Here is a 20,704-nt window from a genome sequence, read left to right on the forward strand (position 1 = left end):
ATGTTGAGGGACTTCAGTGACAGTGAGACCCACATCGAGAGTGGCCCACCTGTCCTGATGACCACTCTTCTGTTGAACCAAGACCCAGAGTGAGCCTCTGACTGCCGTGACTCGACACCTCAAAGCACCACTGCACCCGAGCCCCACAGACCTAGTCCGAGAGAGGCGTTGGTGCCAACGGAGTCCTGAAACCCTCTGGAGCTGAGTCCATATTCGGGTTTGGCCTTACTGGTCCCCAAGTCGCCGTCTGCAGCCTCTTTCTGCAGGAAGAAAGAACCACGAGGATCTTCAACAGTGCAACCCTGTCGGATAAAGCACCACTGCACACAAGCCCCCCCAGCCTGAGTTCCAGTGAACCAACGGTGTCCCTGCGCGTCCAAGACCCTCAAGATCTGGTCCCCCTTTGGGTTCAGCTGGACTGGTCACCCAGTCCCCACATGCAGCCTTTTTTCCCCCAGAACTGTTTCACATTAAGGTGAATGAGACACCTGACGCCGGAACCCACCTATGCACCCGGATTCCCCAGAAACTCCCAAAGTAAACTCTTGGTGCTGCCTCAGACCTTGCCACATACTCACCTTAACTCCTGAAGACTGATCCTGTGAGTCATTACTAAGTGCCTGAATCCAGTATATGTTTTCCCCCATAGGATAACATTTCAGCTTTAAAGATGTAATACGGTGTATTTTCTCAGTCTTGAAAAATCATTATCTTAAAAAGTACTTACCCAATTATGATGATATTGGTGTCTAAATTAGTATAAAAACCTGTGTTGTTTTTATAAATTGGTGTCTGATTTCTTTGAGTGTGTGTCTCGCTTACTGGCTTTGTATGTGCAATAAATGCTTAACACTATCCTCTAATAAGCCTAACTGCTCGCCCACACTATCACAAAAGAGAGCTTTTGGAGTTATTACTTTAAACCCTGTTAGACAATAAGGGTCTTGAAAGTTAGTGATTAAAAAATGCACAGGCTTTCCTTATTTAAGTGTGAGCTTATAAGCATCAGTAATTCCTACTGTAAAGGGATATGGCCCTGGTCAGTGCAGGCAGGTAAATACTGTTAAACGCAGGTGTTCAAGTAAGCAGGCACACTCACAAACTAAAATACCATCCTTGAAAATGAAGGAAGAGAGAATGTCATTTTTTATTTGTTGCTCAAGTGGACACAGCAATATAGCTTTGTGAAAGAAGTGGCAAGGCATACTAATATCAAGGGGCATGTTGGTGTTTTGGACAGTAAAGTTTTCACGTTTTTCTTCTACCTTTTCTGTCTGATAGATATTGAACTGCAGGGTTTACAAGCATCTGTTCAGATTTTTATCTAATTATATTTTTACACTGTTGAGGATATGAGAGAATTAGAGAAATACATGTCCATGTTGTAATTATGTAACTAATTTGCAAATGGCAAATTCTTAATCCTGGCGCCCCCCCAGTTTACACAATCCCTCTCCCATCACAGCATCCGGCTCCTTGTGGGCCCCTAAAGATGTACTCCTGCACTGTGGTGGTAGTAGTAGTCAGCATCCAGTCCTGAAATTTCACTGCAAAAGTGGCTCGGAACGTGAGCCCTGCGGCAAAAAATGGCCGAGTCTGAATAGACAAGATGGCTGACAGCGCCTAGGCCGCAAAAGGTGTAATGCTGCTTTTGTTCCTTGCAGACTACATGCCCTGAAGTAAGACAAACAGCTGTGGTGGCAGGGGCACTGGCTCTGGGCGCTTTGGCCCTGCGGATCTGAAGTGTGGCTCTGAATCACAGTGCCCTGTGAGTTGTAGCCTTATCCTGGCCAGCCTATACTGCAGGAGATGCGACCAGAGTTCTATTCGTGGCAGGCCCTCCTGGCGAGCAGCCTCCTGGCCCATAGCTGGTGCCCATCCCTGCTGCTGTGGGTCGTTAGCTTTTGAAGGAAGAGCCATGGTAGAGGTGTTTTGCCCCTGGGTGGATCTCCGATTTCTAATGTGCACCCAACTTCGCCTGTCGGTGTACTTGGTACTGAGGCTGAATGGATCTGGGATTGAGAGAAATCCTCTGCCGGGTTCTCGCATGATTAGACTGTGATGCTGGGGACATTCTAAGAGATAGGCCTGGATGAGGTAATGAATAAGCCGGGGTGCGTGATGATCATGTTTTCTGGCCAGAACCATAATCCTGCCAAATCGTATGAGGTTCACAAGCATCTTCAATTAAGTTCAATAGACCTCTGCTGCACTATTCCTCCCACGCACACACAGATAGTTTACTGGGTGAAGCTGCCATGCTGTTCTGATGCCAGTGTATATTCTGGACTGCCCTGGGGTGACTGAACTGAGATGATGTTTAAGTGAACAAGCTGTTTGGGTGGAGAAACTGCTCTCTTTGTTTATTGATCCTGCAGTTTGGGCACACTAAGCTATCCAAGATCAGCAATTTCCCCTCTACTGGGGTGATATTTGGAGCCCAGACTGGCCCTCGTCTCTGACTCTGAGTCTTACTGGAGTTAGTATTCAAATTCTCTGAGACAGCCCTGTTATACAGAGATCCAAGGCTACAGGTGCCCCCACCCTGGACTGGTCTTCTGTGGAGACGCCCAGATTGGCCTTGAGGAAGCAGACGATTGCTACTGTTGGGGTCTCTAATTGATATGACGGTTCTCTTACAAATTTTTTATTGGGATGGGTCAATGTCACCCTGTGTTATCCAACTGCTGACACTTGAGGAACCTTAACTGCATATAACTTCTCTTTGTGGTTTTTCATCTGGGCCTCATCGGTACCTCTGAAGGATCTTTATTCATAACCAGCATTTTTGCTGCATCTGGTGCAATGGCTGGGGGGGATACCTTAAAGACGCAACAGACAAAGATGTTCAATGCAAAGCACTCCACCTCAGAACCTCAAAAGGAGAGTAAAACACGGTGATAAAAAGGTATCCTTTGGCGCTTCCAGTACCCAAGAAAACTCGATCACTAAAGACTTCCTTGTTCAGGTATTTAAAGAACTGAATGAGGAGCTCACTGGTGTAAAGACCGCTCTCCAAAGAGACCTCCTTGAGGGACGTAAAGGCAGTAGGGAGTGGGCTAAGTTGAAACAGCTTTGACAGGTAATCGGAAGGTCTGTAAAAATCTCTAACAAATGACTTTTTTACTGGAACACGAGCTCATCTCCCTTGAAGAGGAATGCAAAATATGGAAGGTAGGTCAAGTCGCAATATTAGTCTCATTTGAGGTATCCCTAAAACTGTACCTGATTCTGATATAACATGGTACCTCAGAGACGTTTCTGACTCGTTCCTGGAGCGGCTAATCAGAGACCCCATTGCGATGTATAGAGCTCATAGGGTGGTTCCTCTATCAAATAGTGAAAAACTCCTACAGGATGTACCTGCACATATCCATCTCTATTCTGACAAGGATGCAATAATGTAAACAGCACGTCAGGGAGGGTGGATCTGCTTTAACAGGGCTCAGTTGCTTTTCTTCAAAGAGCTCTCAACAAGTATTGGCAGTGAGAACGGCGTACAAACCAATTATGGAGTTCCTTAAAAGCTAAAAAAGCTAAACACCAGTGTGACTACCCCTACCATATCCTTGTCTGGGAAAGTAGGTCCAGGGCTATAGCATCACTCAGAGAGGCCAGGAAGATCCAGAAATACTGAACAGAAGATGACCAGACTGTGCATGAACAGACAAAACCTTTGCCAGCATGAGACAGCTGGTAGAAAGTTATGCCACGCTGCCTTCCAAGAGAAATGGAAGCTAGCAAAGTCAAGCTCCTGCAGCCACCGAAGAGGGCAGAGAAACTGTTGGGTCAGACTTTAGGGTCTTCAGCCAGTTAAGATATCTTCTACTGCTCAGGATTTGCTAAATGAATCCTTGTCCCAAAATACTGTCCTGATTAATGACACTGGGGGGGGGGGGGGGGACGGGGGGAATGGGGGGGGGGGGGGGGGGGGTGTGTGTGTGTGTGTGTGTGTGTGTGTGTGTGTGTGTGTGTGTGTGTGTGTGTGTGTGTGTGTGTGTGTGTGTGTGTGTGTGTGTGTGTGTGTGTGTGTGTGTGTGTGTGTGTGTGTGTGTGTGTGTGTGTGTGTGTGTGTGTGTGTGTGTGTGTGTGTGTGTGTGTGTGTGTGTGTGTGTGTGTGTGTGTGTGTGTGTGTGTGTGTGTGTGTGTGTGTGTGTGTGTGTGGCCTTCCTCCAGGAGACTCTTTTTTTTTTTTTTTTTTTTTTTTTCTTTTCTTCAGACCAGATTAAGGGAGACTGAAATCCAGTCTCCCCCCCCCAGTTTAGTACCATGCCTCCGCTTCAACTAAGATAGCTTGGGGATTGATTTGAAGAAACACTAGAGGCATGTTTGTTGAAAACCCTAAGGTAGACAAACATAGGTGATGGTTCATGGCTCTCTGAAGGTTGCTTCATCAGGCTGGTAGCACTTTACGTCCCAAATCTAGAGCTGCTAGTCTGCTTCTCTTAGGTGGGCACTTTAGCTTAGTTAAGAATGCCTCTCAGGATAGATCTCAGCAACAGGTCTGGTATCCCAGAACTGCTGGTAGAAGGGAAGGTTTGGCTTAATGATTGTCTTGATTAATGCATAGCTCGATCACTCTCTCTAAAAAACAAGCACCACATCTACAACCTACTCACTGACACATAATCTTACTTATCTTTCATAACTGAGTCATGGTTGGGAGATGACATGACTCTAGTGTTGCATGAAGCCATTCCTCCAGGCTACCACACTATCACATAAAATTGTATTGGCAAAAGATGAGGTAGACTAGCTGTTATGTTCAAGCAAATAATAAATCTCATCAAAACTGATGACATTTCCATACACGTTGTGAGGCCCTCATCACCAGATGCAACCCTAAACCAACTTCCTCCTATAACTTCCTCCTCCTTTACAGACCATCACCTAGCAATGAAATATTCCTAGTCATGTTTCTAGACACAATTTCAAACATTATGACACTATACTCCAACCTATGCATTCTTCGGGACCCGAACATTTGGTTTGACAAACCAAATATGCCCCATCCAAAAACTATCATCACTGGCCTAATCGCACTGAAGCTACATCAGATTGAACGCAAACCCACACACATCGTTGGACACATCCTAGATATCATATTTGCAAATACAGACTGGTTACCTTTCAAAGGATTACTCCAGTCACATGGTCAGACCACCATGTGGTAGCGTTCCAACATTAAACACTACAAATCAACACACCCAGGACCACCTTACACACATCCACCTATTGACCATGGAACAAATTCAATTTTGATTACTTAGAAACACAGTTAACAGCCAACACAGATCTAGACACAATAAAGTCCGTTCAAAAACGTTGAGTGGCTACAGGAAGCTTTCAATATTCTAAGGCCACTAACATTAAAAAAAACAGGACAAATAAAACCAACCACCATGAAGAAATAGAGAACTCAAAAGGATAAAGCAATCAAGACCAACTTCACCTGCGCAAACTTAACAGAATATACAAGTCAACAATAAAAAAGATTAAAAAGGTACTATTCAGACCGAGTTCAAAATGCAAAATGTGCAAATAAAGAATTTTATAAAATGCTTACTAAATTCCTTAAACCTATATACACGGAAGGAACTCCTCCCATTGCTCAAGAATTCACAGACAAACTAGCAAATCATTACACAATGAAAGCAGACACGCTGGACACATTCGACTCCTATTTAAAACAAATGAAAACCACCAGCACCAACCAGTTTCCAAAAATCCCCTCCAAGGGTAAGCCAACCCAGCCTCTGCATTCCTTCAAATATCACAAAGTGAACTTATGGATCTGGTCAAAGCAAGCAGGCCTTCTGACTCTTGTCCACCACAGAATTTCAAGAACATTCTTTTATCTACCTCTGCTGTCACACTAGTAAGAAGAATCATCAGTAATTATTTAACTACAGGAATCGTTCCTGAAGACCTAAAATAGGCATAGATATGCCCATCATTAAAGAAAACAAACCTGGACTCTCATGACGCCAACAACTACAGAGCAATTACAAATGGTCCTTTCCTGGGCAAACTGATAGAAAGAGCAGCATTTGCCCAGATGGCATAAATCATTGAAGATAGCTCTATACTTTCAAACTACCAAACCGGTTTCCACACAGGAAGACGCACAGAAACTGCCCTCATTGCCATCTGGGATGACCTTAAAAACACAGTAGACAGCAATGGAGAGTTGCTGCACTACTTCTCCTGGACCTCTTAGCTGCCTTTGTATTAAGGAGTCATGGTCAACTGTGTCAAAGACTACAAAGCTGCCATAGAGGGGCCTCTCCTGCTCTCAACTGGATCACATCCTACTTTCAAAACAACAAATGTCATCCATACTCCCTCTTTCTCATCCAAACCGTACTTCACAAAAGGAGTGGTCCCTCAGGGCTCAATCATCTTACCCATGCTTTTCAACATCTACATGAAGTCATTACCAGCAACGATCAATGATCTTCAGTTCACCTGCTACAACTATACAGATGATACACAAATACTCCCTAAACTGGAAAGCCTCAAAGACATTGAAAACTCAAAAACCTTCAGTTGATTCAGAGCCGTTGATCAGTGTATGACATGGAGCCATCTCAAACTAAATATTTCCGTATCAGAAATACTCACATGTGGCGACTGGAAAATTTATGACCCACTCTGAAACCTTAGAATTACCATGGGATCCAAGTTGACAATGAATGCCCAAGTGGACAAATTACCAAGCTCAAGCTTTATCATCATGAAAACTCTGTGACACATCTTCCCGCACCTGGGATTTCCATGCAAGGTCCAGGCTATCTCTCTTGTACTGTTTAAACTGGATTACGCCAATGCCCTCTATCAAATATAAAAAAACTTCAACGGATTCAGAACTCTGCTGCCAGACTACTCCTGCATGTAAAGCCACAGGCCCACATCTCCCCTGCCTTGAGCGCCCTACATTGGTTACTGGTTGCCAAAAGATCCACCTTTAGGCTGCTTTGTATCACCTACAAAGCAGTACATGGAACAGGACCGCTTTTCATCAGGAATAAAATCACCAAATACATTGAACAAAGGAACCTCTGCTCAAGATTGGCACTTCACCGCAACAACCCACCATATAAGAAAAAGACAATAAGGTGGTACATCTTTGTCTGTTCAAGCGGCCAAACTATGGAGTTCATTACCCCAAATATAAGATCCATGGATAACTATTTTACCTTCAGAAGTCTACTCAAGAGTTGGCTCTTTCCTACATAACCACCATACTCAAACAATGATCTACAGTACATCCCTGTGTATAAACATTTATAATTTTATTATATGTACATATCTAGAAGTGTATTTCTTTGTACAAATGTACAAATATGATAACTATGGTTTTTAAAATACATACTCTTTAGGCATGCTTAACAGATACATTACTTATATACATATGTATGCAGATATAAATAAATGTATATGTGTGTGTGTGTATTAGTCTATGCTTAACATGTTCTTAGGTCATTGCATAGTTTTGTATATACGTTGTTTGATTTGATGCTTATGGGTCTCTGTTGAATTTATCTATCATAATAACTAAATATTATCGCAACTATTTGTCTACAAGCACATCAGTATTTAAATATTGAGGAAAATATATATTTTTTTAAATTGAGTTATAACCAAATACACAAATAAATTACATTCACATACTGCAACACTTGAAACTCTGCATGTATACAACTTTAAATCTTTATATGTTATCTTCTGGATACATGTATTTTCTTTCTATGTAATCATGTATATACATATTTATTACTTTACTCCTACTATACAAGAGAAAATAAATCTCTCTCCAATGCTCTACTCTCATCTTATCCCTCTCTCAATCGATCCTCTTTCTCCACTCTGACTCATCGCAGACCTCATTTTACTACTATGATCTCTCAAGCAACCCTACTAAATTCTTCCCTCGTGTATCCTTTGACTCATGCCAAACCTCATTTTATTACTATGATCTCCCTAATCCCTTTTTACAGATTCTTTTCCCCTCCATCTCTCCTTTTACTCATCCCAGACAACATCTTAATACTATGATCTAGCAATTAACACTTTATAGATTCTTACCTCTTCTATCTCTCCATTTTTCTATTCAATCCAGCTAACAGATTCACATGCCCACCGCTCAGATTAACTCATATTTCCCTAATTAATCCTTTTGGGTTCTGGAGAAGCATGCTACTCGCCTAAAAGCACTTTGACGCCTCTTCAGGGGTAGTACGCGCTATGTAAATACAATTCCAATACATGCCATCATTTGACAATAGATTATCCCTACTACTCTGCTGCTCATTGAATATGTGGCCATATTGAGTTTGTTCTACTTGCCAAGAGCTTGGAGGCAATCTTAGAGGAGGCAGACCAACACCCCCAAACTCTGTCTTATCACAGCGTCATAGTATTAACACTACATTGGTAACAGGACGTAGAGCGTTTGCTGAACGCCTCTTGGCTCCTAAATGATGTCCCACTACATGACCTGCTATAGTGCACAAGGTCCAGGAGAAGCTTAAAGACTATTTTGGAACTTAATGCAGTAGGTGGATAAAGGGGTAATAGGGACAAGATATAATCTGTAATATGAGGTTCATTTATTGAGGAGGTAGCATGCATCAAAGTTATATGAGAATTAACTTTTGCTCAATCCAATTGTGAGATTAGCTAATCTAGTGTGCTGGCATAAAAATAATCCTTCCAGGAAGAATTGGAGAAAGTTGATTGCTATACACAGTCAACTCCACACTTTGGAATTAGATGAAGCCAGCTATATTCTTACTAAGATGGGAGCCTGTTGTCATGAGGCTTCTGAAAACATATTGTATTCTCAGTAGAAGTGTCCTTTTTAGGTCAGCTATGCATCGAACTCACACCCAATCTCAAAACGTGCGTGAAACAAAACTTTGAGTCCCTTTTCCACTGAAGCCAAATTCGCTCTAGACACCTGGTCGAAGCATGCTTTCTCTTGTGTGGGAAGAATAGCTGCCTTATAAATGACACTTTACTGAGAATTCTTCTTTTCAGCCCTTTTCCCTGCCACTTGGGAAATTGCAAAGTGCACATACCACCTATATTTGGGGAGGGGACGAACCAAGGTTAGCCACAAAAGCATGTACTAATCACCTTTCTGTGGATGGTTGGTAGTTTGTAAGTTCCGCACCACTAAGGTATTATCAGGCCTTATTGTTTTAGTACATGCTTGAATGGCTGCAAGGGGAGATGGGTAAGCAAAGGTGTTTCATTTACCAGAACTTTGCCAACTGACCACAGGGTAAAGTCCCCTGGCTCGCCAGACACTAATCAGTCTGTTCCCTTTATATCTCACTGTTCACAGGGTCCACATTACAGGTCCGGGGTGCCATAGCAAAGAAGGAAGTCTCACTACATTTCCGTCCCTACTCGCACCTATGGTAGGAAGCCCAGAGTTTTCCCTTGGAATGGATACCCTGGGATTCCAAAGTTAGAGATTGAGGGGTTGCCTTAGACTAAGAGGCTTCTTCGCAGGGGCTGTGATAAAGTCCTTTAAAGAAATTAAGGCACAACATGGGATGCAGAGGACCGAATGCTTCCATTACTCCAATTTCAGGCACTGGGTCTTCCAGAACGGTATTAGGGATCAGGTTGTCAGGGACCTGACTTGCAAACGTTTTCTAGATCCTCACATCCACTAAGCATTTGGTCTCTAGAATGTATTGTTTTCTGAACTCTTCAAATGGTGACTTCAAGTCCTCATACCTAGCTAAATGAGAAGAGGACCTCAAAGCTCTAGGAAAGAGACTCTGCCTAAAATGTTGTTTCAATGGTACTGCAACTGAGCAAGCCTAAACACAAGACTTCCACAAAATCAAAGGATTGCCGGAGAGACTGCAGAGACACAGGGACTGGTCCATATCTTATGGTATTACACTAAGATTATAAACTTTTGGGACTCAATCTTTTTGCCCATCACACAAATTAACAGTAGTGAAATTGACAATTAGCTTCATTTGGCCTTACCGAGCAGACCGGTAGACATTAGTTTTTTTTAATACTCCAAATAGGACAAAAGAATGTTTCTTTTTCAGCTAGCAGAAAAACAGATCATTCTTTTTGTTTGTGGCCCAAAAAAATGTTCAGACATTTAAAATATGGTTATATAGGATCTGGACACACGGGTCATGAAAAGGTTGCTCATGATCTAACAGAGCAATACATTTGCTTAACCTAGGGGGCTCAGTCCTGGCATACCTCAATAGTGAGTATAGGAGTATATTTGTCACAAGAATTTGAGGGCTCTGGCTGATTACAGTACCATTACTTTATAGGGTGCTTTAAACCAATTTGCTCAACATGATAAGATGACCATCTAGGACCGTGATGTAAGGATGGGTCCGAGTGATGGTGGAATAGATGAGGGCGGGGGATCCATTTGGGTTTGGAATTTGGCCAGTGGGGGCCTAGATGGTTGCTAGGAGTTCAAGTGGGTATGCCCATCTTATTTTTGCATTTTGTACGTACTTCAGAGCCAGTAAAGATCATTGATACTAAAAAGCCAGGACGGTGTAAAAGTGTCAGAATCGGTTTTCACCCATTTGGCAGCTACAAATATCTGCACAAGAGCAGGTCCCAACTATATATTTAGTTAATCAGCCAAGATGGTGGGTGCATTTCCCTAGCGTTCTGACCACTGGCACGACAATCACCACTCATCCAAGCCGGTACCACGGTGGTGGCACTCCCAGGTGACATGAACAGAGGTGAGTGACTCATTGCCGGCAGCAAGGGGCAATATGGCAGCGCCCTGAGGCTGCCAGAGTGGGCCGCACCAGACCGACGGAAACCCCCCCCAGCCCAGCGGTGGATTCCTGGAGCAGCACACGTAGGATCGGTATGAGGCTGACTGTCCCGCCCCACAGCAGCCCATGAAGCCAGCGTGGGGAGAGGAGAGTCGACTGGAGGAGGACCCTGGACGTAAAGGCCAGTGAGAGGAGGCAGGTGAGCTGGGACGGCAGGTGACTGGGGAGAGGCTCAGCATGCCCCCTATCCGACACCACAATCGAGGCATAGGGGCTCCAGTGGAGGTTAACAAACACACTGAGGGGAGCCCTCTCTCCATGTCTTCTTCTCCCCCCACTTGCCTGCCCATACTGTAAGCAGCTGGCATGAGGACCATCGCCCACCAGGGGCACATAGCAAAGCAGGGGACTGTAATACCCTCCACATAACAGCAGAGATGCAGGGCAGCCCTGGCACCCAGCTTAATCAGCACGGAGGAGGGAGCCCAGCAGAGTCCCTGTGCCCAGGCGCAGACTGCAGATTGGCGCTATCACTGGGGTGTGGGAGAGGCCCTGGTGTGCACGGAGGTTTGGGCCACGGGGCTAAGGTCAGGGGAGAGGACATGAGGAGGGGAGACTGTGCTGCCCCAGGCCTGAGGACAAGACCAGAGGGCACCCAACACTCTGGGCAGATCTGCTTTGGGCCCCCCCGGGGGTCAGCCCAACTTGCAGCTGGTTGAAAACAGCCCTCACCTGTGACACCTCACCCGACCAGGCCAAACGAGGAGAGGAAAACCCCACCTGCACTAAAGAACAAGTCACCACACATAGCAAGCGGACAAAGCTGGATGGCACCCACCATATCCCATTCGAGCACCAGAGTCACAATTATGGCTTGAGGCCACCCATCAAACAGCGGATTCAGACCTCCACTTTACAATCATAAGGCTGTACTCGCCCCAGGGTGCTCCAACCAATATCCAGCATATAGCGAAAGGTCCATCGTCAACATGGGCAGGCTGAAGTCTACTACCATGACTCAGCCTCGACCTCCATAAACCTGCCTTCCATAATTTGGGACACCCCACTACAGGAGGATGCACAGAACATCCCAATGTTGGTTAAGCTAGGCAGCTGGCCGCTATAGAACAAACTCGGACCTCCATGGAAGCCAGCGTCGGCTCCTTGGCTGCAGACTTTGGCTTCCTGCAAGTTGACCGTTGAAAGCTTGCGGACAGGGTCTCAGACGGGGAGAAGACCCTAGCCAGTGTACAGCCCCTTACAAAAGACAATCAGTCAGCGGTTCGCGATCTGCAGTGAGTCACACATCTGGAGGACAGAGCAGAGGGTGTAGAAGGACGCTCCCATTGGAGCAACATTCGTGTACTGGGGCTTCCAGAGTGGGTCGAGGGCGAGGATCCACTCACCTTCCTGGAAGCCTGGTTCAAGACTTTCACCCCGACGTTGGATCAGAGAGAGCACAGAGAGTCCCTTGCCCGCAGCCCAACACCGGGCCTCCTTCGCCCAATGCTGGCGAAACTGCTACACGGACCGCAACGCAATACTCTGTGTGGCCAGGCAGGCCCCATCCGGATGGAAGACAAGACTATAACGCTGTTTCCTGATTACACTAGATTGGTGGAACACCAACGCTCCTCATTTCTAGACATCAAGTGGCATCTACACCAACAGGTGGTCCAGTACATGCTACTGTTCCCTGCCCAGCTCAAGGTTGTGACTGGTGGCATCACCGTTTTCTTCAATGACCCCAAAGAATCTTGGGACTGGATCGACCATCACCATGGCGAACTAACATCAGCCCACACCATCTCTGGCCCGGCCCCAGCAAACCGCAGCACCATTGCAATACCACGGTCACACAGCTCCATGGCCAGCTCCACCAACCTACAGCAAATCATAGTCAATCGCAGACGAGCCACACAGGCTGCAGGAAGCCTGGGTCCTGCCTCTGTAGCCACTGATGATGATAAAGGTCCACACATCTTCTCATCTGAGGACGACGCTACTTGGTCCAAGGACTCCAGACTGGGATCACAATCCCATCCAATGATGACACATCAAACAGCGGACACACTCCTGTGACAACCACCCAGTAAACTGCATGATTTGACCACCACTAACTGTTATACTCTGGACTGATAGAGGGGAGGATGGTGCTCTGAACACGGGCAACTGAGGAGAATATACTATCCCCCTCAACCCAGACGCCATTGGCACCGGCTACCCCCACCTTACTAACTGGTATCATGCCAACTAACAGCCAGCTCCTACTTAATGCAGAGGGCTTTTGCACCACACCCACAGTCTGATGGTCATAGACCTGGGTAAGGACACTCCAGTTACAAACCCAGAACAGTTTCATGCCCACCTCAATATGCAGACTTCGCATCCCCTCTGGGACATGCTGCCATGCACCACCTGCCCCCCCACCAGCGATGGGAACTCTGTCATGCCTGGCAACTTCAGCAATCCATTTCTGTATCACATCGTTACACACCTGTGACCACACCCCTGATACACATTAGAGAGCAATTAACCTGTTTTGATTGGGCTTATTACCAGTTGTGCTAGGCCCCCACCATTGGGGTACTTTCACCCCCTAGTTGGCACAGTTGCCCACCCCCTGGAATTGATCCCCCCCCCCCCCAACTTCCTTCTTCACTGTATCCTAAAATTACCCTAGCGGGCGGGTCTAAAACAGTCCCTCCAGACCACAAGGAGATAGTGTAACACACCATCATGGGGGAGGGGGTCCTTCCCGCGCATCATGTACCCACAATTAACACACAACAATGGCCAGCACTGACACACGCTTTATCACTCTAAATGCTATATATATATATATCTGGGACACCCTCTCTGCAGAACTGGCTCATAAGACAGTTGTCCTGTGGGTGCTCAGCTCGGCAGAGACTATAACTGTAACTAATACTAGACCGATCCAATTCCCAGTTCCGCCCATTCCCCCCCCCCCACCCTTCCCCTTATTACACAGGTAAACCGCTTCCATGGCTTGACACTCCATTGGTAGCTCACAGACATTTGGTGTTCACAACACCCAGGAACCAGGCTCTACCCCTTCCACTCCAGTCCACACAACTTATGAGTGTGGCTCAATAGATTCCTGTGCTCTGCACTTTTCATACCCCTACTTCAACATACAGACTACCTGGGTCTCAATGTTATCTGATCATGATGCCACATCGTGGAACTAAGGTGGACCCCCCGTCTCCTCCCACTCCCTTGTTGAAACTCCCACTAGACTGCTTGGAAAATCCTGTGTTTCGGGAGTAACAGGAGAAGCACATCCATCAGTACTTCACTAACTACGACACCGCCGCCTCCTCCTGGGCACTGGAATGGGATGCCTTCAAGTTGGTGACGCACTGGGCATGCATCCAACAGATCTCTGGAGTTCGTAGAACTAACTCTCTCAGACATAGCCTCAACAGAATTCTCCTTGAGCGATACTGACCAAGTTGGCCGATACTGACCCTGTACTCTCCTGCCCGACTGGTGAATGTAAAAATCGCACACATGACCCTTCTGGAGCACCTGCAGTGGTACAACTTTGCGGCACACACAGCAATGGGTCCATCACGAAGGTGATACATCTGGTAGACTCCTCGCCTGGCTATGCTGACGAGACTCCGAAACCCGACCCATTACTAAGTTGGTGAATATGGCAGGCGACACAGTTCACACGCATCCTGATATTCTACAGGACTTTTATGACTATTACTAATCCAGCGATAGAGTCCCCCCACTGACACCCCCATGGCCCTAGAACGCCTCACAGCCTTTCTGGAGAGGGAGAATCTCCTGCATATCACAGCCTTGACTAAGCAATCCCTACAGGCTGAAATCACACCTGTAGTCGTGAAACAGGCAATCTGCGACCTACCCTGCAACAAGTCTCCAGGATAAATGGGCTGCCTCTGGAGTATTATGCCACCTTTGCATCTCTCCTGGCACTGCATCTGGCAAAAATGTACAAAGCTGCCCTGCATGATGGCGAGCTCTCTCCGAGAGTCCCTGAATCTGCCTGGGTTACCTTGTCTCGGCCCTCTTCCCAGTCAGCGTGGGACTAGGCTGGGATGCCCATTGTCCCCTCACTGTGGAGCCTCTATCTGTGCAACCTCGGAGGGAGGGCCAGGACTGGGGCATTCCGCTAGGGGGGGGGGGAACGCATGCAGTGTCCCTCTACGCAGACGATCTACTTATATGTATCTGGGACGTAGTGGCTAACCTCACGCCACTCTGACCAACAACTCAGCCACACCTGCCGCACCCTCTGGGACCTAACAGAGGGTGGTGGACCAGGTGCGCACCCAGTGCTGCAGGCGATCCTTGCGATAGGCACTGGTCGACACTTGATAACTTGGCTCTATAAAGCTATAAGAGAGCTCAAAACTGCCTCTCTTACCGCGCTGCACCAGAGTTGGGAAGAGGATTTCGGAAGGGCACTCTATGACAAATGGGAATGAGCCCTAGATTTCCCAAAAAGGGTTTCTGCAACTCCTGCTTCAAAAATATTGAGTTCTTCATCCTCCACAGGGCCTACCTGACCCTAGCGCACCTACACCGCCACTTCCCCGAGACACAGTTTGGATGTCCACATAGTCACAAGCCAGACACAGACCTCCGACATATGCTTTGGTCGTGTCCAGTCATACAGGGATATTGGCATTCCATACACAACATATTATGCACGGTCACAGAACTGCCCGACATATACACTTGGGCGGATTGTGCCCTAGGAGTCTACAAGCGTAAGAAAAACGAGATTGTTTGTGCTTGCTTTGTGGGCCTCATGCTACTTCTAGCCAAGCGTACCCTTGCACTACACTGGTGCTCGCCCACGCCCACCTCCCCCAAGAGGCGTGGAAGTGAGCCATACTCAAATGGGGAGCTGCGGAAGAAGACACACATCACTATGAGGAAGTTTGTCGACTCCCCGGGCAGCCCATTTCCCCTCAATGGACCACCATACTTACACACTTTACAAAGAAGGTAAAAAACTGTGACTCCCAACCATGATCCTTCGGTCTCCCCTGTCATTAACATGGAAGTTCTTGACCCTCTTGGGGCCCAGTAGGGGGGGGCGCATGCACGTATCCAGCCCCTCTCCTGCCAAGCGCATCCCCAATACTAGACACCCCCGTCATCCCCTTCACATTACTTATGCATGGACATGGATACTGACCCGCCCAACTGCCTTCCCCTCATGACCCCCACACATTTCCCCTAGTTACACTACAAAGACGCTTGTCCCCACAGACTTCTGAAGCATAACATCCTGGCTCACTGCACCTGGCATCAAGCCAGGCTATTGCTATGCACTCAGACTTTGACCTCATGCTTAATCAATTGCCTATCCTGCCTAGCAGTAATGTATTTAATACAATGCAAGCTGCCAAATTTTACCATTGATTGTATTACGAAAAATCTACTAAAGATTATTAAAGATATTTCCAAAAAAACAAGAGCAGAGCCCAATAGCCTTTATGAAGGTCTGCATACAGTGCAGAAAGGCGCTATGAAACACGATAAAAATCAAGCATCAGTTGTTTATAAATGCAGCAAAGATTCAAAGAAATCTGGTGTAACTCAAAAATGTTAAAATTCCACAAGATACTGTCGAGTTGGGAGGATTCACCCTAAAGATTTCGTAGCTTTTAATAGGGATCATGTTGATAACTTCTGAGTCTAGGCTCGTGTTTATCTTGTTTTATTATGTAACACACTATTGTGCAAATATTAGTCCTGTGTCATAGCCAGAAGTTAGAGTGTAGGGAAGGCAGTGTCTTTGTGAGAGAGAAAATGACCTGATGTTACTAAATTCAGTAGAAAGGACCATGCAAAGCACAGAGAGCATGTTCCTAAAACAGTCTACCAGTACTCAGTTGCTCACACCACCAACGGAGAGAAGACTACAGTCTTGCAATATTCCTCCTTCAGAGAAATTATGCATGTTGTAATTTGGATAGCAAAAAAAAAATTGGTAATTTGTGTTTCAACATTGATAAACCCTTTTGAGAAAAGTGAGATCATAAAATGCACTTGAATCTTTGAAAAATGAACCGAGAAAGCGAGTAACCCTAATTCTGATGTGTTTCTGAGATATCATCTTTATTTTACTGTGCCATCTTGTCTGCTTAATGCAGCATTCCCCCTACTTTTGTTATTCCATTGTAAACATTGGGAATCATAGACCTTGTTTTATTATGAAAGGCATTGATCTGACCCAGGTTTTTGTCTTTTTAGGTGCTAAAAGAAAGTGAGAGAGCACTTTGTAGAGAAGCCTTGCGCAGCCTTTTGGATCGAGTTTACCAGCCAATCGTTATCCGAGAGCTTCTTGTGCTCCAGGGCGGATCAAAGCAGGTAAATAAACCATCTGAGGGAAGGTAAAGGGATGCGATTGCACGGAAGGATGAGACGAAGGACTGACAATACTGGCGAAAGGAACAATTGTTTAAAATTCTTCGTCCATAGTTTGTGGGAAATGTTGGCATCCACTGAGCTAGAACATTGATTGACCCATGAGTTCCTGGTTTCCTTTCAGGTATGTTGAGACCAGAGACGAAATCAGAGTGTTTCTGATACGCTGGTCTTTGAAAAGAGAAAGTACACTTAGGATGACTTGTTTCCACAGAGCACAAAGTCGGATAAATGTTTCTGTATGGTTGTGTGGCATTAAAAAAGTGGTATATTGGCTCAGGGTGGAAGGCTTTTTTAGGATGAGGAAAACACTTGAAGAATTTAGTTTGTATGATGTCCAGACTTTCAAAACATTGGCTCGTTTTTGGGTATGCTCAGTATTGTGGACATTTAGCCTTGAAGATTTACTTTGTTTACAAATTATTTCCCTTGTCACATCACCTGGCATTTAATTGTTGATATTTACTTACTTTTTCCCGCCTTACTTCAGTATCTCTTTTCCCACGACAACTCAAGAACCACTTTTTTTATATCCAGCTCACCTGGCCTCAATTTAGGACTAGAATATACATTTTATCCTACCCATATCACTGTTGTGGTGGTGGCAAGCCACACACCCGGCATGACCATCAAAAGGGAGGCGCACCATAAAAAGGAAGGTGGAATTGCTTTAATCTTCTACGTTCCTTTGATTTAACTATTGCAGATGAGTCGTTGCAGCATGTAATCTGTATCTGCCCAGCCCTGGCCTTACGGCGAAGAGGCCTGCTGAAAAAAATAATTTAATGCATTAGGTATTCTGTCCTGTAGACCAGCGCTAATCCATTCATTAGATTCAAGGAACACAATGTTGAACATTAGGCTCGTACAGTTCCTGGAAGCTTTCAAATCGCTTATTAAAGTGGAACTACAGACCCAAAGAAGAAGGCCACAGATAGGAATAGTCTGAAACATATTCCCATTCAGTGGGTAGCTACCCCCTATGATCTTCTGTTCTTCCATCTTGCCAGCCGGGAGTAAACCTTCTTAGAACGATACCACTGTTTCTAAAAATTGAACATTGTATATGCATTTTCCAGAGTAATATATCACACATTATAAAATGTATTTATACTTTGCCGGTTGCTAGGGTCCTTGAATTCTTGTCGTGTCCCATTCCGCCAGGCCTTTTTTAGACGGGATAAATGTTTCCTTTGACTAAGCATTGGCAGCTTAGCATGTTCTGTGTCAACTTACATATTATTAGGTCATTGCCAGTTTTTAAATATCAACCATTTAGCACTTCTTGTACTTTTATCTAACCATACTTATGACGTAGGTTTTATTTTTCATATTTGCATGTTTTAAATGTTATTTTGCATGACGTTTATGGTTTTTATTAACTGATAAACTAATGTTTATTCACTCGTCAACTCTTACTCCTTCCCGCTCCCTTGACTATAACCTACCTCACTCAAATGTGAACGTTTGTACTAGTTTCCACAAACCCCCTTAATGTTGCACCCTTCTACCCTGTTCCAGGCTTCACCGTTAAGGCGTCGAAGGAGCTTTCTAGTCCTTGACATCCTCTCCTCCTTGTCATAGTTAACCTGGACACCTATATCAAGCCCACACTGCTGCAGAAACCCTTTACTGCATACTGCTTACAGCCTTCCCTACTTTAAAACTAGCATTTCCCCATACAAGTAATAAAATAAAATAAAAAAATCTACAGATCAATTCGCCCTGGTCTTCTTTGTTATCTGGACGAAAGGTTTGCACACTGTGTTTGCCTTTAGCCTCAAGCAATCAGTAGGTGCTGGGTCTGAAGACGCCCTTGTTTCCTCCTGCGCTGTAGCTTAGTTAAGGCGTACATGTTAAGCAGTTGAAGTGCTTGTGACCTGTAAAAAGACAGATGTCATGTTTGGGCAAAACGCTGGTGGTGTTACATCAAAACCTCCTTTTTTCACAAATGTATTGTCACGACATGATTCTCACATTCTCCTTTGTTAAAAAAAAAAAAAAAAAAGAACTGGAAAAACATGAATGCTAGCCAAGGCCACTGGAAATTTAAGATTCAGTAAAGTTTATATGTATTGAGCGTATAGTTAATGTTCTGAGGCATTTGACACGTTTCCACCATATGATGGCGCATGGTCTCTACAGCTCAACAATCAGGAAAAACTGTGTGTTTTTTTTAAGCCCTTCCAGTGTAGCATGGCCAGGGTTTGGACAAATAATTGTTGAGAAAATCACAGAGCAGGTCCGTCTTCTCCGACTACTTGAATTTGTGCCTATTCTGCAGTTATTAAACCCTGCAGTACCTGCTCAAACACTATCTCCAAATATATTAAATACTTTTCTCTCGATGTCTTTTTGCCTCTTCAAAACGCATCTACCTTTCCTGTTTTAAAAAGTCTATTGTCGTCAGAGCTTCAAAATATATCTGTAGACGCCTCCACGAGCTACATCCCTTCTCTAAACCCCCGGGACGTCTGGTCTATAACATGGTGACTCAAGTACCATCTCACCAACATCTTTTGCGCTCTCCTTCAGTCAGGCTAAACACACTCCACTGAGGAAGACTCCAGCTTTACAACCTGCTCAGCGCTACTATCTACGCCCTGGGTCAAATTTAAACAGTGTTAGCCCCCTAGGGTGTGGCTTGCCTCTTGCTCAAAATCCTGATGCCCCTCATGTTTCCCACATACCTCCCTCCCATACTTTCCTCTCTCCTTCTTCGCAGTCCTCATACTCTATTTTTCACTGTGACAGCCTCTCATTTAGTTTCTTCTCACCTCTGTGCTGATGACACTATCATCTGCCTCTTCCTAGACCATCCTTACACATTCTCTCACAAATATTTGTGACCACTTCCACTCAGCCGTGTGATGCAGGAAAGCTATGAGCTGCTGGTCCACAACCATATTAATTCAAATAGTGCTTAAACCACCCACACTCTTAAATTACTGAGATCCATCTAAATGGGTCCTGCTTATTATATACCCACTGAATAAGTGAGCTTGTAAGTGTTTTCTGAAATGTAGTAGTTTTCATTCCCTACTGTAAAAAGGCAAAGAATTGTAGATGCTTACATCTTGCGTTTCAAAAATTTCTCTGCCACTGTTCTCATGTTTATCTTTAGAATTTTCGAAAACCTCAGATGTGCTGCTGTATGTATTATCTCTGAAGTGCACCAGAAGTTCATGTTAGCAGAGCGTTTTTGGCACATAAACGAAGCTGCTTTACATTTAATTATTTGCTGCTATCGGTAATCAATACAACCTTCTAACTCTTCAGTTCTTTCTACTCGTGCTACTATCCTTTTTGTTATATTTCTCTGTGGCCTAATTTTAGACGTCCTTAAGGTACACAGAAAAGAAGTATTGTAGCAATCAATGGCAAGTATCTAATCATCCTTCCTATGGTGCGTCCATCTTATTCTTCAGCAATTGCGGGCAGTTCAGTTAAGGCTTCAATGTGCAAGCTGC

At 45.1% G+C, this 20,704-nt stretch overlaps 1 protein-coding gene across 2 annotated transcripts in view; it reads left to right on the forward strand.

Moving 5' to 3' along the window:
- The window catches only part of TANGO6 (transport and golgi organization 6 homolog), a 515,068-nt gene that overhangs the window by 65,689 nt on the left and 428,675 nt on the right, over window positions 1-20,704 (forward strand). For both annotated transcript variants that reach the window (XM_069217099.1, XM_069217100.1), the window contains exon 3: window positions 17,061-17,177. In XM_069217099.1, the coding sequence (XP_069073200.1) occupies window positions 17,061-17,177 (117 nt within the window). The remainder of the gene's footprint in view (window positions 1-17,060; window positions 17,178-20,704) is intronic.

The sequence above is a fragment of the Pleurodeles waltl genome, chromosome 12, assembly GCF_031143425.1.
Source record: "Pleurodeles waltl isolate 20211129_DDA chromosome 12, aPleWal1.hap1.20221129, whole genome shotgun sequence".
NCBI classification, from domain to species: Eukaryota; Metazoa; Chordata; class Amphibia; order Caudata; family Salamandridae; genus Pleurodeles; species Pleurodeles waltl.